The following is a 27,238-nucleotide window of genomic DNA, read 5'->3' as shown; positions in this document are numbered from 1 at the left end:
GAGCCCCCGGGTCGCTCCTCCACAGCACCCGTAGTGCCTCTATGGTTCTTCCTGTCCTTAGTCGGGAGGGGGCGCTGTGCGCAGGAGCGAGGTAACGGCGCGGCAGGACCGCAAGGAGTGTAGCTGCTGCTTCAGCGGCGGCGATGGAGCTTGCCGCTGTGGCTTCTAAAGAGTAAGCGGCGCGGTAGGGAAAGCCGCTGAACCCACCTGGCTAGCCGGCGAGTTGAGTGGCGAGTGAGTGTCGGTCGCGGGGCGCACTCGAGCTCCTGGGCGGGTCTGTGAGGCGAGGCGGCCTCTCTGCGGGACGCCTCCGTGGAGCTGAGGGGCGCGGGCCGAGGTCCGGGCGGGATCGGGCAAAAGGACTGGGCTGGGCGTCTCGAGCCCCGTGTGGAGGCGAGGCGGGAGCGACAAAGGCGCTGAGCGGCCGGGCGACCCACTTCCGCCTCTTCGCGAAGTTTCGCGGGCCGGCCCTTTGGGTCGGCTGCGCGAGGGCGACAGCCCGGGAGACCGCGCTTCCCTCCCCAGGGCCCGAGGCTGCCACGCAGGCGGGGTCCGTGCACCCGAGCGCGGCCTGGAGAAGCGGCGGGAGGCGGCCGGTCCCTGTGAACCCCAGCCCAGGCGGGCGGCGTTTTTCCACCTCTCCCCTCACATCTGGAGCGGGTGTTGTTCCGCGAAAGTTGGCGACTGTCACCGGGCACTCGCGAGGGCGCCGCAAGTGCGTCAAACCCTTCTACGGGGCGCTGGGGGCTGGCCCGGCTCGGGTGCCCGGGCGCTGGGCAGGGAGCGAGGCCGCTGTCCCCTCGTCGAGGTGGCCCGGCTCCCGGTGTAACGGGACCAGGGATCCAAGACTTTGGGCCACTTGCAACCAACCCTGTAGCGTGCGCGGCGTGCGGGTTACAGAAATTTCTGACAAATCCGCCAGGGCTCTGTGCATACCTGAGGGCCTGGATAGCAGTTGTCCCAGGTACTTCGATCGTGCAAAGAGAACGTTCTTTTTTCTTTCTTCTTCTTTTTCTTTTTCTTTTTTTTTTTTTTTTTTTTTTTTTTGGAGACGGAGTCTCACTCTGTCGCCCAGGCTGGAGTGCAGTGGCGCGATCTTGGCTCACTGCAAGCTCCACCTGCCGGGTTCAAGCGATTCTGCCGCAGCCTTCCGAATAGCTGAGACCACAGGCGCCCGCCACCGCACCCGGCTAATTTTTTGTATTTTTTGGTAGAGATAGGATTTAACCATGTTAGCCAGGATGGTCTCGATCTCCTGACCTCGTGATCCGCCCGCCTCGGCCTCCCAAAGCGCTGGGATTACAGGTGTGAGCCGCCGCACCCGGCGTTTGTATGTGTGTTTTTAATAGAGTTGGGGTTTCACCGTGTTGGCCAGGCTGGTTTCGAACTCCTCACTTTAGGTAATCCATCCGCCTCGGCCTCCCTAAGAGCTGGGATTACAGGTGTGTGCCACCGCACCTGGCTGTATTTTTTAATTTAATATTTAAATATAATGTATTTTAAATTTGTGTAAGAATTTACATAAATGGTATCACACTTGTTTTCATTTAACATTAGTTAATTTAACTGTGTTGTATCCTCATATGAATTTTATTTATTCCTTTACTGATGTCCAGTAAGGCCATTTCAAGTTGCTTTTATTACATATTTGCTGTAATGACCTTCCTTGTCCATGTATTCGATTATGCATATTTCTTGGAGAACACACAGAGGTTTCTTTAGCTAATATATCTGGAAGTGGAATTGCTAAGTCACAGGGATGTACATTTGTAATTTAGGGTGTATTGCTAATTGCTATTTAGAATATCTTTTCCAAGTTACTCTCCAAACCAGCAATGTAGAAGATTCCCCATTTCTTACATGCTTGCCTTTTTTGCCACACCAGTGGTTTGAAACATAATTCTTTCTTCTTTTTGAGAAGGAGTCTCACTCTGTTGCCCAGGCTGGAGTGCAGCCACATGATCTTGGCTCATTGCAACCTCCGCCTGCCTGATTGAAGCGATTCTCCTGCGACAGTGTCCTGAGTAGCTGGGATTACAGGTGCGTACCACCATGCCCGGCTGATTTTTGTACTTTAGTAGAGCTGGGATTTCACCATGTTGGTCAGGCTGGTGTCAAACTCCTGACCTTGTGACCTGCCCGCCTCGGCCTCATAAAATGCTGGGATTACAGGCGTGAGCCACTGCGTCTGGCTGAAACATAATTCATTTTCTGATTTGCCTTTCCCTGATTATTAGTGAGGTTGAGCATCTTCTGTGTTTTCTTGTTTGTGAATTGCCTATTAGTACCCTTAGCCAATTTCTTTGTTAGCATATTTGTATCAAGATGTAAATTATCTGTCTGTACTTTGTCTGTTTAATATGTGTATTTTAAAAATATGTTTTAATGACATACGTTTTGAGTTTTTGTGGGTTGTTTTTTTTTTTTTTTTTTTTTTGACGTACTTCCTTGGATGTGTTTTCCCAAGGAATGTTTTCAGCATAAGCTTCAGATGTTCCCTGACCAGATACATGGCAAGAGTTTTGATACTCCCTCTTTCTTACTGTTCCTCTTTGCTTCCTTTTCAGACCTTTTGAAACAGATGGTCACCATGTTTAGATATTAGCAGTCCCGTATGTGCAGGTCTGCGTTTGAAAATGGCAGAGGGAAACAGCAATGAAGAGGTGATTCACTTGAACAACTTTCACTGCCATCGGGGACAAGGTAAGTTGTTTGCTCTCACTTTATCCCTTTACCTATGGCTTTTTCTTTTAGTATCACAGTTATTTCTTTTGAAATGATCCTATTTTGTACCATTTAGAATCCAGGGACATTTCATTTTGAGACGTAAAAAGACTAGTTAGACCAGAATTATATCAGATAATGATATTGCTGGCATGAATGAAGTGTAAGACTCATTCATTACAACGAGATTAATAAGCTATTAATTTGCTGATAAGACACTGTTAATGTGCAGTCATGGAGTCTTAAGAGAGAGTGTCAGCATCAATTTTTGAAGGCGTGTTGATTATAAAGGAGTGCTCCACTAGGCCTTTATGACCTGAAATACTACAGGTGATGCTGAACCGGTCTTGTCTTCCCATGATGCTTAATTTCTTTTTTGCCAGAAGATTCTGGCTTAGCCTTGAGGGGAATTTTGGAACATGTATTTTTTTGTTCTGCAGTTTTGTTTTGTTTTTTTCTTTTTTTGAGATGGAATTTCACTAAATGCCCAGGCTGGAGTGCAATGGCATAATATTGGCTCACCTCAACCTCCGCATCCCAGGTTCTAGTGATTCTTCTGCCTCAGCCTCTCAAGTACCTGGGATTACAGGCATGTGCCACTACACCCTGCTAATTTTGTATTTTTAGTAGAGATGGGGTTTCTCTATGTTGGTCAGGCTGGTCTTGATCTCCTGACCTCAGGTGATCCACCTGCTGCGGCCTCCCAAAGTGCTCGGATTACAGGTGTGAGCCACCGCGCCTGGCCACATTTCTTAATTTTCATTATAAAAGGGATAAATATGGGCCAGACACATGGCTCACACCTTTAATCTTGGCTCTTTGGGAGGCTGAGGCAAGAGGATTGCCTGAGTCCAGGAATTCAAGGCTGCCGTGAGCTATGTTATGCTCCTGCACTCCAGCCTGGGAGACAAATAGACTCTTTCCCCTCCTTCTGATCTGCAGAGGTGAAATAGTTGTAAAATTTTTTTTTTTTTTGGAGATGGAGTCTCGTTCTTTTGCCCAGGCTGGAGTGCAGTGGTGCAATCTTGGCTCACAGTAATCTCCGCCTCCTGGGTTCAAGCAATTCTCCTGCCTCAGTCTCCTGAGTAGCTGGCATTACAGGCGTGCTCCACCGCACCCAGCTAATTTTGGTATTTTTGGTAGAGACAGGGTTTCACCATGTTGGTCAGGCCGGTCTTGAACCCCTGACCTCGTGATCCGCTCACCTTGGCATCCCAAAGTGCTGGGATTGCAGCTGTGAGCCACCGTGCCCAGCCTGGTGGTAAATTTAAACAAAATAGACAGTTCACTAAACACCTTTCCTCTGAGTTCCTATCTTATAGTGTAGTTCTTAGTCAGGGGTGCAGGTGGGTTTCTTCCCTGCCAAGCTGAGAAGGAAGGACCCTTTACCAAGTGCATAACCCAATGTAGGTACTTTTTTCTAATTTGTACAATGACTCTGTTGGAGCCAGTAGTGGCCTTGTCTGATCCCACCTCTGTACAACCACTGTCATCAGATATTTACTTATTTATTTATTTTTGAGATGGAGTCTCACTCTGTCACCTAGGTTAGAGTGCAATGGTGCGATCTCAGCTCACTGCAGCCTCCATCTCCCAGGTTCAAGTGACTCTCCTGCCTCAGCCTCCCAAGTAGCTGGGATTACAGGGATGCGCCATCATGTCTGGCTAAATTTTGTATTTTTAGTAGAGATGGAGTTTCCCGTGTTGGCCTGGCTGGTCTTGAACCCCTGACCTCAGGTGACCCACCTACCTCGGCCTCCCAAAGTGCTGGGATTACAGGTGTGAGCCACTTCACCTGGCCTTCCCTTAATCTTTATCAATTTTACTTAACATGCTTCTCAGTAAGGCAAAACCATTAAGAGTATATACTACCAGGCCATAGATTGGTGATATTGTCAGTTCTGGAAATTTTGTAGCTGTTTCCTGTCTTCTGTAACTCTTCTCCCACGATCTCTATGTCTCTAAGTCCACCTCTTTGTCTCTGAGATGTATTCTGGATAATTTCTTCACAGGTGTCTTCTAGCCCACAAATTTTTCTTCAGCAGAGTGTAATCTTTTAACTCATCCACTGTGTTACTGTTTTTCAGTTATGATGTTTTAGCTTTTAATTCTCTTGGTTATTTTCCTCGAGTTTTGCTCTTTGACTTTATTTTTAGTCTTTTTTTTTTTCTTTTATTTCTTTAAACAATAAGCCTAGTTTCTTTGTGAGTTTGATTGTTCTGATGTGTTAAGTTCTTGGGAATCATATTCTGTTCTTCCTGCTGGCTCCCATGGTGCCTCATTTTCTTGTTTGACTCTAAGCTCATGTCTTGAGTTCTTGATATAGTTGGTTTCTTTTTTTTTTTTTGAGATGGAGTTTTGCCGTTGTCGCCCAAGCTGGAGTGCAATGGCATGATCTTGGCTCACTGCAACCTTAGCCTCCCATGTTCAGATGATTCTCCTGCCTCAGCTCCCGAATAGCTGGGATTACAGGCATGTGTTACCTCACCCAGCTTGGATTACCCAAACTCTTAAAGCATTTTTTATTTTTCAGTGAGAGACTCTACCTGGGTATTTAACCTTCCATACAGTGAGGAAAGAAAGCCATTTTGTTATTTACATGCCAGTTACTCACTCTTCTCAAGGCTTTCCACATATTCTTTATTGTGTATAGTTTTTAAACTTGGTTATTGTATACCAATGTGTTTATAATATACGTAAAGAAAAAAGAAAAATAAACAAATTAAAGATGCACAGCTCAATAATTTATCACAATCCAAAAATTTATGTAACCACAACCCAGAAATCTTCAAGAAATAGAACATTGCTATCCTCTCTGAACACTACGTAAAGATTTTGTATAGTCTATAGTCTTTTGAGTCTGACTTCTTTTCGCTCAGCATTATGTTTGTGAGGTTTATTCATGTTGGGTAGAACCATAGTTTATATATTTTTCATTGCTAAGTGGTATTCCATTTATACCACTTAGCAATGAAATTTTCCATCTACTTTTGACAGGGATTTGAGTTCTGACTGTCACAAATAATGTAGCTGTGAACATTCTCCTGCTTGTCTCCTGAACTCTACTTGCCCCACGCCCTGGCATCCACCTTCCTGTTGGCTATGTTTGCTGTCTTCCAGCAGAATTGTTTGTTGGAGATTTTTTTCCCTCCTAAGCTTTTAAAGTACTTTCTTTTTGGGCTTCTAAGTGGCATGATAATAACTACATTTTTTAAAATTACTAAGCTTCATTTTTTAGAGCAGTTTTAGGTTTACAGGAAAATTGAGCAGCAATGACTACATTTTTACAATGAAAACTTTCTCGTAGACTTCCACTCATTTAAAACAACTTAAATGTGTGAATTGCTTTAACAGCTCTTCGACATTACTGAGTTATGATGTTATTTTTTGTAGTTAACTAGGGTAGGCATAAAGTAGCATAAGTGACGTTTCTTTGATAATTGGCTGTGTTTTTCATATATTTGTTTACTAATTGTATTTCCCTTGTGTGTGAATTGTTTACATCTCTCTTCTCTTCGAATTCCTTTTTTTTTTTTTGGTTAATGTTTTCCTGGCTATGAAATGGAATACTGGTTTATTCATTACAGAAAATGTAAATGATAGAGAAAAGTATAAACTTAGCTCATTTATAGAACAATGATTTGAATACCAGATACCATATTTTAGTATTTTTTAACAATTTAACCTCATCAAAATTGAGTATACTTCAATGTTTTTCTCTCCTTCTGCAAATGAACATCATGTTTAAATATATCTTCAAGATTGTCTATAAAAATCACTAAAATGTAATCAAATTGACTCCTTCTGTTACAGTTCTGTTCTCCTACTTCCTGAGTCTCACACGTGTACTTACTTTTAGGGACTTGCTGACCCTCTGTGCTTTTTGTGTCACTCAGAAGCAAATATTGATCCTTAAACACATAAAAATTCTTGTGAAATCCAAAAAGCAGGGGAATGTACAGTCCGTGTATTGCTTTTTTTCAAGCCAATCTTGTTTTCCTGAGACTGCTTTCCTTTCCATTAGTCTCTGGACTCCTAGGGCAATGTTAATTCCACAACTAAACTAAAATGTTAATGGAAACTGGAAATAAGGCCCAAAGCTGGGTTGAGCAGCCTGGGATTTTCTTGTAGCTCAGTCTCAGTTGCTTTATTTGTGTGTCTTTAAATGGCCTTCAAATGGAACCATCTGGACATTTTAAGCAGGAAGGGCCTGTGGAGAACCACATGGCAGGTAATCTACTCTGGCTGGTTAACTTAGACCTTTCACTCACACGGGGTCAACTTCAGTTGGATGAAGGCAGCAACAGCTATCTAAGGGTTGAAAGGTTGGAGTACAGCTGGGTGCGGTGGCTCACGCCTGTAATCGCAACACTTTGGGAGGCCAAAATGGGCGGATCACGAGGTCAGGAGATCGAGATCATCCTGTTTAACACGGTGAAACCCCGTCTCTACTAAAAATCCAAAAAATTAGCCAGGCGTGGTGGCAGGTGCCTGTAGTGCCACCTACTCGGGAGGCTGAAGCGGGAGAATGGCATGAACTTGGGAGGCGGAGCTTGCAGTGAGCTGAAATCACACCACTGCACTCCAGCCTGGGCAACAAAGCGAGACTCCATCTCAAAAAAAAAAAAAAAAAAAAAAAAAAAAAAAGGTTAGAGTACTAGCCTGGCTTACTTTGCAGGAGTGCCTTCTTTAGATCTGCTAGCATGTCAAATCAGCTTAAGCGTGACATCATATGAAGAGGTGGGCAGATTGAAGTCTGACAGGCTTCCCCACTGCTTTTGCCCCAGGGTGCAGATATTAGAACAGAGGCTACCACTTGTTTCTGTCCTTCATTTGTCCTGTCCTTTCTTTGTCCTTCATTTTCTGGGCCTCCAAATATCACTTAACCTCCAGAACAGTTCTGTTGGTAAGCATAATGAAGGGATTAAACTAGAAATGAATTCTTACAGTTTATAGTGAGAGCTTCTGATTTCTGCCATGTGGAACTTCGCATCTGTAGCATTTCAGTGTTTGAAGTTCTTAGTATTGTTGAAAATATAAAATGAATTGGGGAGAGATGAACCTCTCAAACATGTTTGTTTTTTCAAGAAATCATATCTGCTGTTCCACCTGTATTTCATGTAGAGGTGTACTTATGTATCATGTACTTAAGAAAACATGTGAACACAGACCATTTTAAAGCTAGTTCATGTCTGGTTTGTCGCCACGTTAAATATGCACATGTAATGAGTTGTCTAGAACTCAGGACTTTCCCTACAGACAGGATTTTTGCTGGTGGCTAATTCTCAGGTCAGCCTTCAAAGATTTGCATAACCTCAGTGCACACCAGTGAATTCTAGGACGGAGAATCACCACTGATTACAATGGTTTTAAAGGAAAATGTACTCTGAATTCTTGTCTCCCTCTGTAATAGGAGGAGTTTCCTGCTTTTTTTTGCTCTCTTTGGGCCTCTAGTGTTGTGTACCATAGACTGGGCAGGCTGTGGTGGTAGGGAAGCGGGGAGCTTAGAGACAAAAAGTGTATGGGACTCCCAGAAGTAATGGCAAAAGGAAATGCAGTGAGATGTCAGGATGAGCGAGAGCACTTTGATATGGGTCCCCGGCGGGGGTTGCAGAATAAATGAACCTGTGCAAACCAGTCCCCAAACACTGGCACCTGGGTGAGAAAAGGAGCCAGAGCTGGACACTTTTTCTCTGCCCTCTTTCTGCCAGACCTCCTGTCCTACTATTATAGGCCTTACTATTGACATCTGGCAAAAGAGAATCAGTGGAAAGGAGGTGTGTGAGAATTGCAGGTATAGCACCTAGGGGTTCATCCTAGGAATCTACTGGAGCAAGAGAAAGAACAGAGAAAAGGGGAAGTCCCCATTAACCTCTGAGCAAAGGAACTTCCTTGCTACTGAATGTGGCTAGAGCTGTACCCCACTCACTCTGTCTTCACTACTGTGCAGTCATTCCAAGGTGGTTGTCTGATTTGACTGTGAAGAGCCTGAATAGTTAACATTTGTTGGGTCTGGGTGGTGATACGTCAATGTGTGTTATCTCACTCTATATATCCTTACTTTGGAAGTATTTCATGATGATAATAGACAAAGCTAATGGGTTTGGTGTGAAGAGTGTCTGTTCGTAGGAAAACATGGTCTGTTCATCAGTCTAGCTTAACAGCTAGCTAAATAAACCGAGTATAACTCAGTGGCTCATAGAGCTTTATATTACTGTAGAGATTTATGTTACCAGAGGGGTATAAAAAGTATTAATGAATTAACAGAAGATCTTTTATATTTCATTTATTTATTTCATTTCTTAGCAGACTGTTTTTTACTGTAAATGTGAATAGTTTTCCACTTCTTACTTGTTCATAGTTTTCTTGACAAAGAATAGCTACTTTTCTTACAAATTTTCCAATTTTGAAGTTTAACCAATAATAGTTTCAGTGACTTCATTACATTAACACCTAACTGATACATAAACTTCAGAGGAGTTTGCCTTAATCAGTATGTTCATTGCTTTTCAAATTTTTTCTCTTCCACAAAGATAGGAATTCAATGCACTTGTTTGTTTATTTATCTGTTTAGTTTTTCTGGGCTGCACACATCTTCATTTCTTGATAGGCCAGTTGTAATGTGTGATTAAGGACTATATTCTTCAAACATTGCATTTGAAGCAATGGGCAGGTGTGGGGTTTGGAAGCAGTATGAAAGTAACATCATTTGTTTTTGCGGACTTTGTAATTTTCTTCTGGAAATCCCAGATTATCCAAAGAGAGAAGATAGAATCATCATAAATCCCAGTAGCAGTCTGCTGGCCAGCCAGGATGAGACAAAGGCAAGTGTCGTGTTCTTGTTTTGCAGTCGCTACCTGGAAATGCCCTGGTTTTGTTGTTGTTGTTGTTGTTGTTGTTGTTGTTATCTGTATGGGAAGAAAGTGCTTTGTTGGGACAAGTTTTTAAAGACTAGCAGAGGGACATAGGATTTCAGAATATGTCTATACTTCAGTGCGATCTCCCATTCTGAGCCACTTTGAATTCTGTCTTTAACTTCTATCTTTCCTTGTAATTCTTATCTTCCTTTTCCCACAAAGAATTAAACGAATCCTCCATATCTTTAATCCTACAAAGCAAATTCCAAGAATTGGCCAGGACACTAACATTTTATTATGAAAATTTTCAAACCTACAGAAAAGTTGAAATATTTTACGTCGATCACCTATATCCCTACCACTGGTGCTACTAGAAAGTTAACAGTTTACTCTGTCCTCTTTATCATACATATGTCCTCTGTCTGTCCATCAGCACATCTTTGTTATGTTTCATTTCATTATAATGCATTTCAAAGTAAATTGCAAAAACATCAGTACACTTCCCTGTAAATACGTCAGCATGCAGATCATTACCTAGAGTTGAATATCTTTTTTCTTCTAATGTGAGATTTGTATACAGTGTGTACTATACATCTATTTAACCAGATCTCATATCAAGATGTAAAGAGTTTGGTTTTTAAAAACTTTAATCATTGTCATTATTTGTGATCCAAACTGGCATTTAGTGTATTATATGGTAAAGTATGGTTGAGAACTAACTTTATTAAGATCTGTTGCTTGGGCCGGGCGCGGTGGCTCAAGCCTGTAATCCCAGCACTTTGGGAGGCCGAGACGGGCGGATCACGAGGTCAGGAGATCGAGACCATCCTGGCTAACACGGTGAAACCCTGTCTCTACTAAAAAAAATACAAAAAAACTAGCCGGGTGAGGTGGCGGGCGCCTGTAGTCCCAGCTACTCAGGAGGCTGAGGCAGGAGAATGGCGTGAACCCGGGAGGCGGAGCTTGCAGTGAGCTGAGATCCGGTCACAGCACTCCAGCCTGGGTGACAGAGCGAGACTCCGTCTCAAAAAAAAAAAAAAAAAAAAAAAAAAAAAAAAAAGATCTGTTGCTTGATCTTCCAACTCCCCATAGATTCTTTGATTATATCTCTTACATATTCTATAATAGAAAAAAATAGTTGTTTGTAAATATGTTATGGAAAGAAGATGGCTGAAATATTGGTTTAAATCCCCAACTATACTTCTTTACTAGTTATAACTAGTAAAACTAGTCTGTCGGCTCCAGACAGGTTCGTTTAACCTCTCTGAGCCACCATTTTCTCATCTCTCTTATAGGGCTGGTAACTTCCTTATAGAGTAATTAGAACAAACGTTATTCTTTTCTACACATGTAATTCTTAAAATGATTTCACTTACTTGGGAAATGTACTGCCTGGCCTCTGATTTTATGCTTCTCTCTCTTTTCAGTTGCCTAAAATAGACTTTTTTGACTATCCTAAATTGACTCCTCTTGACCAGCGCTGCTTCATCCAAGCTGCTGACCTCCTCATGGCAGACTTCAAAATGCTCAGTAGTCAGGATATCAAGTGGGCCCTGCACGAGCTCAAAGGACACTATGCAATCACCCGAAAGGTGCTCTACTTGGTCTTCCTCTTGGGGTCACACCTCTTGGCTACATCTTCCCATGATAACAGAATGAACAGTCCAGCTTGTGGAAATTGGGATGGTTTATGATTGCTAAGGAGTTAGGGTGAAAATAAATAGGTATTTGCTGGTCATGAAGGGCTAAATGAAAAGAAATAATAGATAGATGAGAAGCAGAGAAGCTCTAGTTTGACCATAAAAACATGGAGGGTAATACATTCTACTGTGGAACGCAAGAGTATGAAAGATGCGTTCTAATCCTGCTCCTTCCTGATTTGCTTTCCGACTTGGGACAGGTCACACGACCATCCATCCCCCAGATGGCTCAGTTATCAGTGATAGGACGTAAGGTCTGTAAAGAGTCCGGGAACAAGAATGGGCAGCTACTGACAGCTCCTAGCATTCTCCCCCCAGGATCCTAAAATAGATAGCACTTAAAGGCCTTTGTTAAGGGTGAGAAGGGTGCTGGTTCGTGGTGGGTAACACAGACATCTTCCATGAAGGACAGCACACGGTGCCCGCTTTGTAGCTGTGGCCAGAACAGGAGTGCATGCACTAGCAGAGACCTTGGCTTACTCCTCTTGGTCGCTCTTACTGCCATTAAATTCTATTCTACTGAAATTCTTGTGATTCTCAGCAAACACTGTAATGTTTCTTTTGTCCAAAGGACAAACGTGGAATTATCGTAGTGGTTAAAATACTCATTGGGTTTTACCTGTAGGAAGGGAAGAACCAAGCCGAGGACTGTGGCTCATGCTGAGGTAGGCCAAGCCCCTTCCACCTTTTTTTTTTTTTGAGATGGAGTCTCGCTCTGTCACCCAGGCTGGAGTGCAATGGCGCGATCTTGGCTCACTGCAGCCTCTGCCTCCCCAGTTCAAGTGATTCTCCTGCATCAGCCTCCTGAGTAGCTGGGACTACAGATGCTCACCACCACACCTGGCTGAGTTTTGTATTTTTAGTAAAGATAGGGTTTCACCATGTTGGCCAGGCTGGTCAGCAACTCCTAACCTCAGATGATAACGCCTGCCTCAGCCTCCCAAAGTGCTGGGATTACTGGCATGAGCCACCGTGCCCGGCCAAAAAAAGACTGAAAGAAAAATAGAGGGGCTTTGAAAGGGTAAAACAGGAGGCAACCTAAGGTAGACCAAGGGTCTCCAGAAGGGCCTCCCTGAGCAAGGAACATTTAATCACAGACCCAAGTAGGAGTTTGGTGGAAGATGTTGGTATCATTTGTTGGGGTGAGAACTAGTATAAACATCTGCTTTGGAGGGAAATAATCATGAATTCAGTCTGGGAAACACTGGTTGCCAGTGTGCTGAGAAGGGCCTGTGAGACATCTAAGTAAAAATAATTCACTGGAAGGTTGAATGGACTAAAAAGTTTGGAAAATACAGACTGTAGAAAAGTTTTTAGGTTTGTGTGTGTGTGTGTCTCCTTGGGTTTTATGGTGATAGGACTTTGAGAGTCATTAGCATATGGAAAATCTCACCAGCCAGGATGAGGTACCCAGAGATATCAGGTGAGAAGAGAGGACTGGTGACATGTGAAGAGCAAGCGGAGGAGGCAGGCAGACAGGAAGGAGGAAGTTGTGAGACTGGAGCAGTCTGTATTATCATCATCATCATCATTGTTATTCTTGTTTAGTAACAGGGTCTCTCTCTGTTACCCAGGCTGGAGTACAGTGGCACAATCATGGCTTATTGCAACCTTGACCTTCTGGGCTCAAGCCATCCTCCTGCCTCAGCTTCCCATGTAGCTAGGACTATAGGTGCATACCACCACACCTGGATGATCTTTTTATTTTGTTTTTTGTAGAAATGGGGTCTTGCTAGATTGTGCAGGATGGTCTTGAACTCCTGACCTCAGGCTGTCCTCCCACCTCAACCTCCTAAAGCACTGGGATGCCACCATGGCCAGCCTGTTACTAAATACTGCTAAGAGATTGTGCAAGATGAGGACTAAAATGCAGATGGTAGACTTGTAGACTTGGCCACTCAATAATAAGCATAGATTAGTAAGTGCAAAGGCAGGGTAGATGCCAGATTAGAGACAGCTGGAAAGCTTGTGGTCATAAGGGTGAGGTGGTGAAACAGAAGATAAACAGCTCCTTTGATAAGTTTCTTTACGAAGAGGGGAAGAAGAAAGAGGGCCTGGCATTGAAAGAGAGATGAGATCACCTTCTCAACACTGCCACACTGGGGATTAAGTTTCAGCAGGAGTTTCAGACAAACACTGCCATCATAGCCACCCCCCTTCTCATGCCGCCCAGGCTTGGACCCCAGCCTGCCCTGCATCCTAACAGCGTAGCCACAGGACATGAGCCCCAGGGCCTCCTACCCCCTGCCACACTCAGGAGTCCCACCCGGTCTTCCTGAAAGGTTCCCACTCTTCCTTCTTCTCTTCCAGGCAGAATGGCCCTACCTCACACACCCCTCCTTCCTTTTCAAATCAGGTACCCCTTCTCTGTCCCTTTTTTAGGATGGCAAAGACTTGAGCACTTTTTTTTTTTTTTCCAGACAGAATCACGCTCTGTTGCCTAGGCTGGAGTGCAATGACACGATCTCAGCTCATGCAACCTCCGCTTACCAGGTTCACCGATTCTCCTGCCTCAGCCTCCCAAGTAGCTGGGATTACAGGCGCATGCCACAACGTCCAGCTAATTTTTTTGTATTTTTAGTAGAGACAGGGTTTTGCCATGTTGTCCAGGCTGGTCTCAAACTCCTGACCTCAGATGATCCACCTGCCTCAGCCTCCCAAAGTGATGGGATTACAAGCATGAGCCACCCTGGGCGTGAGCCTCCCTGACTTGAATGCATTTAAATCCTGATAAGCAAAATCTAAGAGGGAGAAGCTGAAGGTAGGAAAGAAAAGGGATCCTCACCAGTGGAAGGATTTTATACTTCAGCATCCTGTCCAAGGGTGGGGTGGATATAGGTACACGCAGAGAAGAGCGTGGGGGAAGCAGGTTAGGGGAGAGTAAAGAGGAGCATTAACCAGAGAAACAACATGGAGATTTACCTACAGAATGGAACTCACCAGCCCATTGTGTGATTTAACCTGTACTTATTCAAGGAGAGCTTGGACAGTTTTGTTTTATTTGAGACAGGGTCTCCTGTGTTACCTAGGATGGAGTGTAGTGGCACAATCATGGCTCACTGCAACCCTGCCTCTCAGGCTCAAGTGATTGTCCTACCTTAGCCTCTGAGTACCTGGGACCACAGCTGTGGACCACCACTCCCAGCTGTCTTTTTGTATTTTTAGTAGAGATGGGGTGTTCCCATGTTGCCCAGGCTAGCCTTGAACTCCTAAGCTCAAGCGATCCATCCCCCTCAGCCTCCCACAGTGCTAGGATTACAGGTGTGAGCCGCTGCACCTGCCAACAGTTTTTCTTTTCCCTAGTTACTCTTTAATCTGTCATTAAGTGTTTTGCTTCCACCACTGTACCAGTTTATGAAAGTCAGAGAAAATGAAAATAAATTCTGCCTATTTACCACTGCCTATTCTTTTGTTTTTGTTTTTGTTTTGAGACATAGTCTCACTCTTTCACCCAGGCTGGATTGCAGTGGTGCAGTCTTGGCTCACTGCAATCTCCGCCTCCCGGGTTCAAGCCATTCTCCTGCCTCAGCCTCCTGAGTAGCTGGGATTACAGGCGTGCACCACCATACCCAGCTAATTTTTGTATTTTTAGTACAAATGGAGTTTCACCATGTTGGCCAGGCTGGTCTTGAACTCCTGACCTCAAAGGATCCACCCGCCTTGGCCTCCCAAAGTTTTGGGATTACAGGCATGAGCCACCGCACCCAGCCGCCACTACCTGTTGTTAGCCGTGCTGGGAAGAAGGCTGAAGATGTGTTAAAATGGCATTTGGGGATTGCCTGTCTTGTGTATTCTTACTTTCCATTTACAGAAGTAACCTCTCGCTTTCTCAATTTTTAGGCCTTTTCTGATGCCATGAAAAAATGTCAGGAGCTATCACCAGAAACCGGTGGAAAAAGGAAGAAGAGAAAAGAAATGAACCAGTATTCTTACATCGATTTCAAGTTTGAACAAGGTAATGTAAACTGTGTTGCTGGCAGTGTGTAGCTGCAAAACTGTATCTTTTCTTCTTCACAGTCAGTGAAGGAAGCCGTGCTACAGGTGTCTGCCATCTGCTGAGCATCTGGCCAGGCCAGTCCAAGGAGTGACTGACAGGAACTATTTTCTAAGCACATCAAAATTTTCAGAAAGTGGCTGCACTTGTTGGCTTCCTTCTTCCTCCTTAAGATAAACCATGGCAGGAAAATTTTGTGTGGTAGAAAATTCATGTGTGAGAAAGTATTTGAGTATGCTGTTAAGCTTGGGGAAAAAACTGGTCTTGAAGGTTTGATGAGAATTGGCTGTGTTGTTAGGTAAAAACTGCCCAGACTTATGAATGAGGCCTTACTGCAGAGGGTCACTTATGCAACTGAGAGAATGGCCAATAGCCACATGTTTCTCCAAAATTCTGTCATTCTTATTGATGAAATAACTGCTGAAAACCCTTTCGAAGAGGTTACTTCAGGTCTCATCCCCAGAAATGTAAACTTGAGTTTTATAACAACTCAGATTTTATCTGAGTTGCTTCTACCCAGTAAAGGAGTTACTACAACTTTTCTAGAGATCATCCCTTTCTGTTATGTGTGCACTTAATTACCACACTTGATTTCAGGTATGACTAAGTGGAAACTCAGGTGACTATATAAAGCTGGAAAGTATTTGTATTTGCTTTTTATTTATTTATTTTTTTTGGAGACAGAGTCTTGCTCTGTTGCCCAGGCTGGAGTGCTGTGGCGCAATCTCAGCTCACTGCAAGCTCTGGTTCCTGGGTTCACACCATTCTCCTGCCTCAGCCTCCCAAGAAGCTGGGACTACAGGTGCCTGCCACCACGCCCAGCTAGTTTTTTGTATTTTTTAGTAGAGACGGAGTTTCACCATGTTAGCCAGGATGGTCTCGATCTCCTGACCTCGTGATCCACCCGCCTTGGCCTCCCAAAGTGCTGGGATTACAGGCGTGAGCCACCGTGCCCGGCAGTATTTGTATTTACCATGAACTTTTCAGGATCTAAAAGCAAATCCCTTAGGCTCTGACTCCTGAGGTTCCTAAGCCAGTCTGTGGAGCAGTGCCCTGCTGACATGACATTCTCCTGGCCTGTGGCAGAATGTAGAACTAGGGGCACTGTGCGGGTGGTTTTTCATTCAGCCAAATTTACCCACAGTTCAGAACAGGCATCCTTGTACATAGCCATATAGCGTTTGTTTCTGACTTCAGTGGTGGAGAAAGTGCTACTTTGCAAGATAGTTGACTCCCTTGTTGGTCAGCTCCGTCTTTTAGACAGTTCTTCCTTTGTATTAAGTCAGCATGTACTTCCTGAAGTTTCCAGCTGTGGTTGTAGTTCTTGCCTATGGAGAGACAGATTCTGGCTGTTACCCCTTCGTCAGCCTGACTGCTCTTCTCCCTGTCCCTACGTGCCCTTCTCTAGCTTGTCAGGGTCTTTTTGAAAGCTGGGGTGTAGAAGACTGGACATCATACTCCACATGAGGTCTGCTCACATTCAGCCTTGCTCTTTTCACCCACATTGCTGTCAGGTCATATTACTCTCTCAGTTTCGCTGCATCTCACATTTTTCCCTGTTAACTTCATTTTATTTGATTCAGTCCCTTGTTTTAGGTATAGCACTTTAATTTAGATGCTGAGTCTTAAATTTAATTATCAGATGATCTTTAAGGACCCTGTAAGTATGAGATAAAAAATACACTTGATTTATGTTAGTAGTTTAATGTCTATGACTCATACTTAGCCTTTTTTAACAGCTTTTTATAAGGACACAGGCTAAGAATCCCTTATCTGTTCCAGGCATCCCATTTTTTTCCTATTCAGTTTGTTTTCCATCTAAGCACTGCTCTTTGGGCTATAATTGCTTGACTCAGAGTGAGACAGGGTTCTCCCTCCTCTGTCCTTTTTATGGTCCTTCAGGAAAATAAATTAGAGGGAAGTGTATAGACTTAATTGCATTTATTTTTAAAAATAAAGGACTGAGGCCAGGCGCAGTGGCTCACACCTATAATCCCAGCACTTTGGGAGGCCGAAGCAGGCGGATCACAAGGTCAGGAGATCGATACCATCCTGGCTAACACAGTGAAACCCCATCTCTACTAAAAATACAAAAAAATTAGCCAGGCGTGGTGGTGGGCACCTGTAGTCCCGGCTACTCGGGAGGCTGAGGCTGGAGAATGGCATGAACCTGGGAGGCAGAGTTTGCAGTGAGCCAAGATCACGCCACTGCACTCCAACCTGGGTGACAGAGCAAGACTCTGTCTCTAAAAAAGTAAATAAATAAAATTAAAGGACTGAAAATAAATCTTACTACTTTAACATGATAAACTACAAAAAGAACTGAGTAAAGACAAAAGAAATAATAGAGGGTGGAATTTTTTAATTTGTAGCATTGATAATTATAATAACTAACATTTATTTAGCACTTAATATGTACCAGTCACTTTTCTAAGTGCTTTAACGGATTAATTCATTTATGTTTCAAATAATCTTATGAGATGTATGTGCCATTATTATCATTTTGTAGAAAAAATACTGAAACACAGAGAGGTTAAGTAACTTGGCACATGTTACACAGCTAGCGAGTAGCCGAGCTGGGAATCTGGCTTCAAAGCTTACTCTCTAATCATGTGCTTTTCTATTCTCATAATACCAAAAACTGGTTTTGTTTTGTTTTTAATTTTGAGACGGAGTCTGCTTCCCAAGCTCAAGCAGTTCTCCTGCCTCAGCCTCTCAAGTAGCTGGGATTAATTACAGGTGTGTGCCATCACGCCTGGCTAATTTTTGTATTTTTAGTAGAGACGGGGTTTCACCATGTTGTACAGGTTGGTCTTGAACTCCTCACCTCAGATGATGTGCCGTCCTTGGCCTCCCAAAGTGCTGGGATTACAGGCGTGAGCCACTGCGCCTGGCCCCAAAAACTGGTTTTCTGAAGAAAAAGTTTGAATTAAAAAAAATGTGAGAATGAGCAAGAGAAAAGGAGAATCAAAATAAAATGTATTAGGAACCAGATAGTAAATGTTAAAATCAAGAGATTACCAAGAAAAGACAAGAGTACATTGAAAATCTGGATGAGATAAAGTTTTCTAGGAAAATATAAATTGGTCAGGCATTGTGGCTCACACCTGTAATCCCAGCACTTTGGGAGGCCAAGGCTGGTGGTTGGGAGGCCAAGACTGGTGGATGGTTTGAGCTCAGGACTTCAAGACCAGCCTGGACAACACGGGAAAAATCCCATCTCTAAAAAAATACAAAAAAATTAACTGGGCGTTGTGGCATCTGCCTTTATAGTCCCACCTCCTTAGGAGGCTGAGGCGGGAGGATCACCTGAGCCCAGGAGTCGAGGCTGCAGTGATCTATGAATGTGCCACTGCACTCCAGCCTGAGCAACAGAGCGGGGCTCTGTCTCCAAAAAGAAAATCATAATTTGCCAAATCAGCAAAAGAAATACAGAACCTAAACAGATCAATTATATGTCTGATATTTGTCATTCTGCTTTCTTTTATTCTCATGTTATAATATATTGTGGTGAATCTAGGTACTATTCCTTCCACCCCTTATATATTTGAATGCTTTCAAAATAAAAATGGTTGAAAAACATATGGCACATTTGCACCCATCAGAATGGCTAAAGTTAAAAACCGATGATAGGTGTTGTAAGGACGTGGGAGAGACTGGAACTCACATGCATTGCTGATGGAGGAAGGGTGTAAACTGGTACAACCACTTTGGAACACTGGCATTATTTTCTAAAGGTGGAAGTAAGCCTATCCCATGATCTAGCAATTCCCAGCTAAATTGCGGACATACATTCACCAACACATGGCTATAAGCAGCACTATTCAGATTAACCCAAAACAGTAAACCCAAATGTCCTCATTAGTGAAATAGATAATAAATTGTGGTACATTCACATAGTACACTAGTGACAGAATAGGAGATGCCTTCCAATGGAGCATAAACAGAGGGAAAGAACCAGAAAGGTCAAAAAATGGATAGTAGGTTGGCAAATGGTAAGAAGCCCAGTCTTCCCAAATGGTAGAGTGTGATAGAGAAGTCATGAAACGAACCGCCAGAGAGAAGAGGGAGGATGAGGCCGGGAAGAATGGACATGGCTGGCCCAGATTCCTAACACACAGTTGTCTGCATGCTTTTGCATTGTCGTATATCTTCTAGGTGACATAAAAATAGAAAAGAGGATCTTCTGTTTTGAAAATAAGCGACGACATTGTAGGTCCTATGACTGGCGTGCTCTCCTTCCAGCTGTGCAACAAGAGCAGGAGTTCTATGAGCAGAAAATCAAAGAGATGGCAGAGGTAGGAAGATGTGCTCTGGTCTTGGGGTATGTTTCCGGGATTCTGGTTTGCTGTTAGGGTTTAGTTAGTACAAAACTGTCTTTTAAGATTTCCCTTTTCTTCAGAGTGATGAATTTGGATATATGCAAAATTTTTAAAAGAAAAAACCTGGGTTTTGTCATAATACTTATGTTTGTGGTTTCATAAATCAGCTTTATGTTAGAAAATTTTAATTGGAGCTTAGTGTATCTGTTTCACCTCCTCCCTCAGCCTCGGTTCCGTTTCACCCTTTGATTTTTCTAAATACAGTATCAAATGTGCAAGTCAGCTGGAATGTATATATTGATTGTTTAATAAGTATCTTCTAAACCAGTGGCTCCCAAAGTGTGACCCAGAGATCCCTGGGTTTCCCAAGACTCTCTTGGGGGTCTACGAGGTCAAACCTCTTATAACTATACTAAGACATTACAGTGACCCTTGAACAACATGAGAGTTAGGAGTGCTTCCCCCTGTGCAGTTGAAAGTCTGCATATAATGTTTGATTGCCCCAAAACTTCACTGTGAACAGCCTGCTGTTGACAGGAAGCCTTACCCATAACAGTCGATGAACACGTTTGGTATGTTTTGTGTATTACATGCTGTATTCTTACAATAAGGTAAGCTAGAGAAAAGAAAATGTTATTACGAAAATGATAAGGAAAATATATTTAGTATTCATTAAATGGTACTGTGGATCAGCATGAGAAGGTCTTTATCTTCATGGTCTTCACGTTGAGTAGGCTGAGGAGGAGGGGTGTGCTGGTTTTGCTGTCTCAGGGGGCAGAAGCAGAAGAAAACGAGCACATAAGTGGGTCCCCACAGTTCACACCTCTGTTGATCAAGGTCAGCTGTATTTGCTTTTTCACCATATTGAATTTGTACCAGCAGAAGCAAAGCATTGGTGCCTTGGCATAAATCAGACCAGTGGCATAGAGCCATCCTCATAATCTTTGTTTTCTTCACCACCATGAGCTTACATTTTTAAGACACACCAGTTTCACCTAAAAATGTCTTTGATAAAGCAGTAAAAATTATTTTACCAAATTTTGACCCTTGAAAATATCTTTTCAATATTCTGTGTAATAAAATGAAGTCTTCATAAAGTGCTTCCGCCACATCCCAGGATATGAAGCTTGTCTTATATCCAGGTATGAGGAGAGTGCTTGTGCAATTGAGACGCAAAGCAGCTGCATTGGCCACTTTTTACTTGGAAAAAAGTGACAGAAAAACTGTGATTATTCAAAATTAGGTATTTGGCAGGCATTTTCTCAAAAATGAATGAAGTGATTATTTTTGACCAAAATTCTAGATTTTAAGCAGAAATTAGAATTTATTATCTTAATCTGTTACAGAATGACATTCATTAATATCACCAATCTTATTAGATTAAGTATTTTTCCATAAAATAAGGAAAGATAAACCAAAGACTAACAATAATGGTTATATATAAACAAAGTGGGGGACCAGGTGCAGTGGCTCACGCCTATAACCCCAGCACTTTTTTTCTTTTTTTTTTTTTTTTGTACAGCCTGGATTTCCCCATGTTGTCCAGGCTGGTCTTGAACTTCTGGCGTCAAGCCATCCTCCCGACTCAGCCACCAAAATTGTTGGGGTTATAGGCACGCACCACCATGCTCTGCTAACTTTGTTTTCTTTTCTCTGATGCTAAAAGTCTTGGTTCTTAATAACATTATTGTCAGATTATATCTGAGAATATAAAATTCAAATATCTTAAAGTCACTTGAAGTAAGTTTGGTGCTTGTGCCATTAACTTGATAAACAAGTTTATTTGTTTCTGGCTAGGCATGGTGGCTTATGTGTGTAATCCCAGCACTTTGGGAGGCCAAGGCAGCCGATCACTTGAGGCCAGGAGTTCAAGACCAGCCTGGACAACATGGCAAAACTCTGTCTCTACTAAAAATACAAAAATTAGCTGGGCATGGTGGGACATGCCTGTAATCCCAGCTACTTGGGAGGCTGAGGCACGAGAATCGCTTGAACCTGGGAGGTCAAGGTTGGTTGCAGTGAGCCAAAATCATGCCACTGCACTCCAGCCTGGGCAACAAAGCAAGACTGTTTCAAAAAAAAAAGTTTATTTCTTTCTGTTTATTTTGAACTTTTAGAGAATTGGTTTTGTTTTTTTAACTAATTTTGTAAAAAAAAAAAAATTTAGTTCTGAAATCAAAACTATAAAACAAGGAACATTCAGAAAAATCTAGCTTTTGTGCTGTCCTTTTCTCCTACTTTCCTTTGTTTGTTTTTTGAGACGGAGTCTCACTCTGTCACCCAGGCTGGAAATGCAGTGGCAGGATCTCGGCTCACTGCAACCTCTGACTCCTGGGTTCAAGGGATTCTCCTGCCTCAGCCTCCTGAGTAGCTGGGATTACGGGCACACGGCACCATGCCTGGCCAATTTTTGTATTTTTAGTAGAGACAGGGTTTCGCCACATTGACTAGGCTGGTCTCAAACTCCTGACCTCAAGCGATCCATCCAGCTTGGCCTCTCAAAGTGCTGGGATTATAGGCGTGAGCCACTGCACCTGGCCCCCCACTTTGTTTATATATACCCATTATTGTTAGTCTTTGGTTTATCTTTCCTTATTTTATGGAAAAGCAAATATATATATTTTTATTTACCCATCTTTCTTTTCCAGATAGTAGCAGAGTTTTCCAGGCATATTAACTCACACCTGTAGTCCCAGCTACTCGGGAAGCTGAGGCGGGAGAATCTCTTGCGCCTGGGAGGTTGAGGTTGCAGTGAGCCAGGATCACACCACTGCACTCCAACCTGGGCGAGAGAGTGAGACACTGTCTCACAAATAATTTAATGTAATCCCAAATGGTGGCGGACTCTTCTGTGACTGCATTTTTCGTTTAACCATGCATCCTGGCAATCACTCTATGGCAATTCATAGGGATTTTTCTCTTTCCTTTTTGAAACTGGCTGGTATACCATTTTATGTAATACCACAGTTTATTCAGTCATTCCCCTGTTGATAGACGTTTAGGGTTGTTTCCAGGTTTTCGTGATTATAAATAGCGCCATGATAAGTTTGTACATACATCATTCCCTGTTTCTGCCCAGGTGCATCTTTGGGCTAGACTCTTGGAAGTGGCATTGATGACTCTGTGCCAGTGTCCCGCCAGTGTGGTTGTCCTGCTTTGCATTTTCACCAGTAACGTGTGAGGGTGCCTACTACCACACAGCCTCACCAATGAAGTCTATTGTCAAACATAGTTTTCGTTTGTTTGTTTGTTTTTTGAGACGGAGTATCACTCTTGTTGCCCAGGCTAGGGTGCAACAGGGCGATCTCAGCTCACTGCAACCTCTGCCTTCCGGGTTCAAGTGATCTTCCTGCCTCAGCCTCCCAAGTAGCTGGGATTACAGGTGTACACCACCATGCCCAGCCGATTTTGTATTTTTAGTAGAGACGGGGTATCTCCATGTTGGTCAGGCTGGGCTCAAACTTTTGATCTCATGTGATCTGCCTGCCTCAGCCTCCCAAAGTGCTGGGATTACAGGCATGAGCCATCCCACCCAGCCAAACTTAGTTTTTATTTGTTCAGTTTGTTTTTGTTGATGCTATTCTTTGCTATTCAAAGTGTTTTACGTGTCAACCTTTTCCCTTATTTATTCTACATTTTGAGTCATACTGAAGAAAAATTGTCCTGTATTTTCTAGCTCTCTCATCCACTTACAGTTTATTCATAGGTAACTTTTTGAACTGCTAAACTGTGTAATCGAAGAGATCACAATATGGAGTTATGTTTATGGAAATGAATACTAAATGGTTAATGTCATTTTTACTAAATTTGTGTCTGAGTGTGTGCTTTTTCTGTTCTTCAGCATGAAGACTTAGCTTGCCCTGCAGATGAATGAAGAATAGTATCAAAAGGTAGTTTGAAATCTCACTTTGTTTATTCTGGATATTTTCATGGGCTGTTTTCTCTTACTATGTTTTGTCAGCATTTTTGATGGCAAATTTGTTTTTGGATAACCTCCTGTTGATTTGCCGAGTTTGCAGTTCAGCCAAGTTATAGTCAGATACATGATCTAATGTAGTCACTCTTATATCACACTGAATCAGAATTGAAGGGAGATAATAGATGTTCCCGTTAAAAATGATTACCTGACGTTCATTAGATAGACTCATAAAGGAAAGTTTACAACTTAGATATCACTTTAGAGTTAAAAGAAAGAGATATGTCTAACCTCAGGGCAAGATGGGTTTCTGTATGGTGTCTGCCGCCCTCATACAGTGAGTTTTCTTTTTCTTTTTTTTTTTTTTTTTTTTCCAAACAGCGTCTTACTCTGTCACCGAGGTTGAAGTGCAGTGACGCTTTCTTGGCTCACTGCAACCTCTGCCTCCTGGGTTCAAGCGATTTTCCTGTCTCAGCCTCCCGAGTACCTGGAACTACAGGCATGTGCCACCATGTCCAGCTAATTTTTGTATTTTTAGTAGACACGGAGTTTCACCATGTTGGCCAGGCTGATCTCAAACTCCTTACCTCAGGTGATCCACCCATCTCAGCCTCCCAAAGTACTGGGAACAGGTGTGAGCCACTACGCCCCGCTAGTGACCTTTTCTAATGTGACATTAAGAATGGGTTAGTGGCCGGGCACCCTGTCTCGTGCCTGTAATCTCAGCGCTTTGAGAGGCTGACATGGGAGGATTGTTTGAGCCCAGGAGTTCAAGACCAACCTGGTCAACATAGAAACACCCCATTTCTAATAAAAATAAAAAATAAATAAATAAAAGAATGGAACTGGATGCAGTGGCTCATGCCTGTAATCCCAGCACTTTGGGAGGCCAAGGTGGGCAAATCACAAGGTTCGAGACCAGCCTGGCCAACATGGTGAAACGCTGTCTCTACTAAAAATACAAAAAATTAGCTGGGCATAGTGGCAGGCGCCTGTAACCCCCACTACTCGGGAGGCTGAAACAGGAGAATCACTTGAACCTGAGATGTAGAGGTTGCAGTGAGCCAAGATCGCACCACTGCACTCCAGCCTGGGCAACAGAGTAAGACTCCGTCTCAAAAAAAAAAAGAATGAGTTGGTGATTGGATCAGTTGATATAGTTAATAAAAGGAGTCAATAGCCTGGTACATTACTTGAGGTTGCTGCTTTAGTTATAGCTTCAATAGTCCCTTAAAATAAAGCTCAGACTTGGATATGACCCGTTCACACTCTTTATGACAAGAACAAAATTAAACTTTTGAAAGCATTTTGGGTAACATCTCTCGTGCCCCTTATCTTTGCTTTTTATAATCACATTAGCATCTGAGTGCAGATGTTCTAGTTCCCTTTGCACCATGGGATGCATATCAAATATGATAACTTTATACAAAGAATTACTCTAAAGAATACCAGACAAAACCCATGAAAACGTCGCTGGTTTAGGTATGGATTACTATTGTGCTAGTATCTTGAGCTGAATTTATATAGCATGAAACAGCATATCATTGTTTTATGGCCCCTAAAATGGGTTGCTTTTTACCTCAGAATTTGTGGTGGGGGTGGGAGAGAGATGAGGATGGGAGACAAGGCTCCCCCTCTGCTTAAGTGCAGGACATTTCATATGTGTTTCTTGACTGCCTACAGGACGGCCAGCTGATTGAGTGTCGCTGCTGCTATGGGGAATTTCCATTCGAGGAGCTGACGCAGTGCACAGATGCTCACTTGTTCAGATACACCCAAGAGGCAGTCTTTGGATCTGGAAAGGTAAGAACTGTGTAATATGTCCCATGTATGTAGGACACATTCCTGGAGTCTAAGAAGACCATGTTGATAGATAAGTGTAAGTACCTCTTTCAGGGTGAGGTGGAATTCTGCTGGTGTGCTTATGTGTGCATTACCTGTTGTGTGTGATTATGTGGGTTCTCTAAGCACAGCAGATTTCTTTTCAGGTAGCAGTAGAATTCTTCCACGTCCCCATGCCTAGCTACAGAGGAGCACCCGCTTCACTCATCTTCTTATTCATAATCAGAGGGAAGCTTACCTCCGAAAGAGAGAACCTTGCAGCCTATTGGATTAAATATATGTTAAAATAACATAACTTACTTTACACAAGATCATATTTCTCTCTCCAAAGTCAGTTTCTCTGGACACCAGCATAACAAACACAGTATGGGAATTTTACATTGTTTTACACCACTAAGTTTGTGATATTTTGTTCCAGCAGCAATAGAAATCTAACACAGTGATTAAGCATATGACTTTTTGCCCGGGCGCGGTGGCTCACGCCTGTAATCCTAGCACTTTGGGAGGCTGAGGCAGGTGGATCACCTAAGGTAAAGAGTTTGAGACCAGCTAGTCAACATGGTGAAACCCCGTCTCTACAAAAAATACAAAAATTACCTGGGCATGGTGGCTCACACCTGTAGTCAAGCTACTCAGGAGGCTGAGGTGGGAGCCACTGCATTTCAACCTGGGCAACAGAGTAAGACCCCATCTCAAAAAGCTGGGGGGCTTTTTACATCCCCAACCATACATAAGACACATTGACATCTGTCTGGCGTATGCTGAGAACTTGCCAAAAAGTGCCTAACTTAGGTCTAATCATGAGACAAATCAAATTGAGAGACACTCTACAAACTTACTGGCCAGTACTTTTCAAAAGTGTCAGGGCTGTAAAAGACCAAGAAATACTGCGAAACTCAGGTTGGAAGAGATTGAGGAGACATGTGACTAGATGCCTTGTGGGATCCTGGGCCAGAAGAGAAGATATGAGTGGAAAGCCTGGTCCCATTAATGGTAGCAGACCACTGTCAACTTCCTGGTTTTGACATAAGATGTTAACATTAGGGGCCGGGCATGGTGGCTCATGCCTGTAATACCAGCACTTTGGGAGGCCAAGGTGGGCGGATCACCTGAGGTCAGGAGTTCAAGACCAGCCTGACCAACATGGAGAAACCCCGTCTCTACTAAAAATACAAAATTAGCCAGGCCTGGTGGCGCGTGCCTATAATCTCAGCTACTGGGAAGGCTGAGGCAGGAGAATTGGTTGAATCCGGGAGGCACAGGTTGTGGTGAGCTCAGATTGTGCCGTTGCTGTCCAGCCTGGGCAACAAGAGGGAAACTGCATCTCAAAAAAAGAAAAAGACATAGGCCAGGTGCGGTGGCTCATGCCTGTAATCCCAGCACTTTGGGAGGCTGAGTTGGGCAGATCATGAGGTCAGGAGTTTAAGACCAGCCTGGCCAACATGGTGAAACCCAATCTGCTCTAAAAATGCAAAAATTTGCCAGGTGTGATGGTGGGTGCCTGTAATCCAGCTACTCAGGAGGCTGAGTGAGCCGAGATCGCACCACTGCACTCCAGCCTTGGGGACAGGGCAAGACTCTGTCTCAGAAAAATTAATAAATAAATAAAGTTTCTGTTTTTTCAAAGAGCATGACCTTTGGAGTCAAGCAGAATGCACTGGGCCATGCCCCCCGTCAGCCATACCAGCTCTGTGATCTTGAGCAAATTAAATACCTTAAGCCTCAGTTTCTTCCTCTGTAAAATGGAAATAATCATGGCATTGTTTTGAAAGCTAAATGAGGTCATGAATTTAATAAACTTACTATTTGACAGATGGTAAATGCCTCATAAATTTTAGCTAGTTATTTTTAGGATGTGTTTTTCCATTTGTTTTCTTTGGTGT

General features: G+C 43.2%; 2 protein-coding genes across 6 annotated transcripts in view; both read left to right on the top strand.

Moving 5' to 3' along the window:
• Positions 1–80: 80 nt before the first annotated feature.
• On the top strand, positions 81–25,313 carry LOC139362959 (E3 ubiquitin-protein ligase RNF216-like). 2 transcript variants are annotated; one of them, XM_071095411.1, is made up of 9 exons: positions 81–234; positions 1,922–2,040; positions 2,568–2,703; positions 9,475–9,548; positions 11,009–11,173; positions 15,122–15,236; positions 19,434–19,573; positions 23,439–23,487; positions 25,197–25,313. In XM_071095411.1, the coding sequence occupies exons 3-8, from the start codon at positions 2,637–2,639 to the stop codon at positions 23,469–23,471; spliced, it is 594 nt and encodes a 197-aa protein (XP_070951512.1). In that variant the 5' UTR covers positions 81–234; positions 1,922–2,040; positions 2,568–2,636; the 3' UTR covers positions 23,472–23,487; positions 25,197–25,313. The 2 variants fall into 2 exon arrangements, with proteins under 2 accessions (XP_070951512.1, XP_070951511.1); XM_071095410.1 differs by lacking the exon at positions 1,922–2,040.
• The window catches only part of LOC105499859 (RB associated KRAB zinc finger), a 51,116-nt gene continuing 49,072 nt past the window's right edge, over positions 25,195–27,238 (top strand). For 3 of the 4 annotated variants that reach the window (XR_011622626.1, XM_071095400.1, XM_071095403.1), the window contains exon 1: positions 25,205–25,316. The gene's annotated coding sequence lies outside the window, so the exon portion shown is untranslated. Of the gene's footprint in view, positions 25,317–27,238 lie in introns of all 4 variants that reach the window. The other variant, XM_071095402.1, reaches the window with a different exon arrangement.

Source organism: Macaca nemestrina, chromosome 4, assembly GCF_043159975.1.
Source record: "Macaca nemestrina isolate mMacNem1 chromosome 4, mMacNem.hap1, whole genome shotgun sequence".
Classification (NCBI taxonomy): Eukaryota; Metazoa; Chordata; class Mammalia; order Primates; family Cercopithecidae; genus Macaca; species Macaca nemestrina.
This window is presented reverse-complemented; position numbering and strand designations above follow the sequence as displayed.

Bases quoted from the DNA above. Each gene is read 5' to 3' on its own strand.
- LOC139362959 (XM_071095410.1), top strand. From the start codon at position 2,637: ATGGCAGAGGGAAACAGCAATGAAGAGGTGATTCACTTGAACAACTTT. The intron at 15,237-19,433 runs GTAATGTAAACT...TATATCTTCTAG, and splicing joins CGATTTCAAGTTTGAACAAG to GTGACATAAAAATAGAAAAG. The intron at 19,574-23,438 runs GTAGGAAGATGT...TCTGTTCTTCAG, and splicing joins AAATCAAAGAGATGGCAGAG to CATGAAGACTTAGCTTGCCC.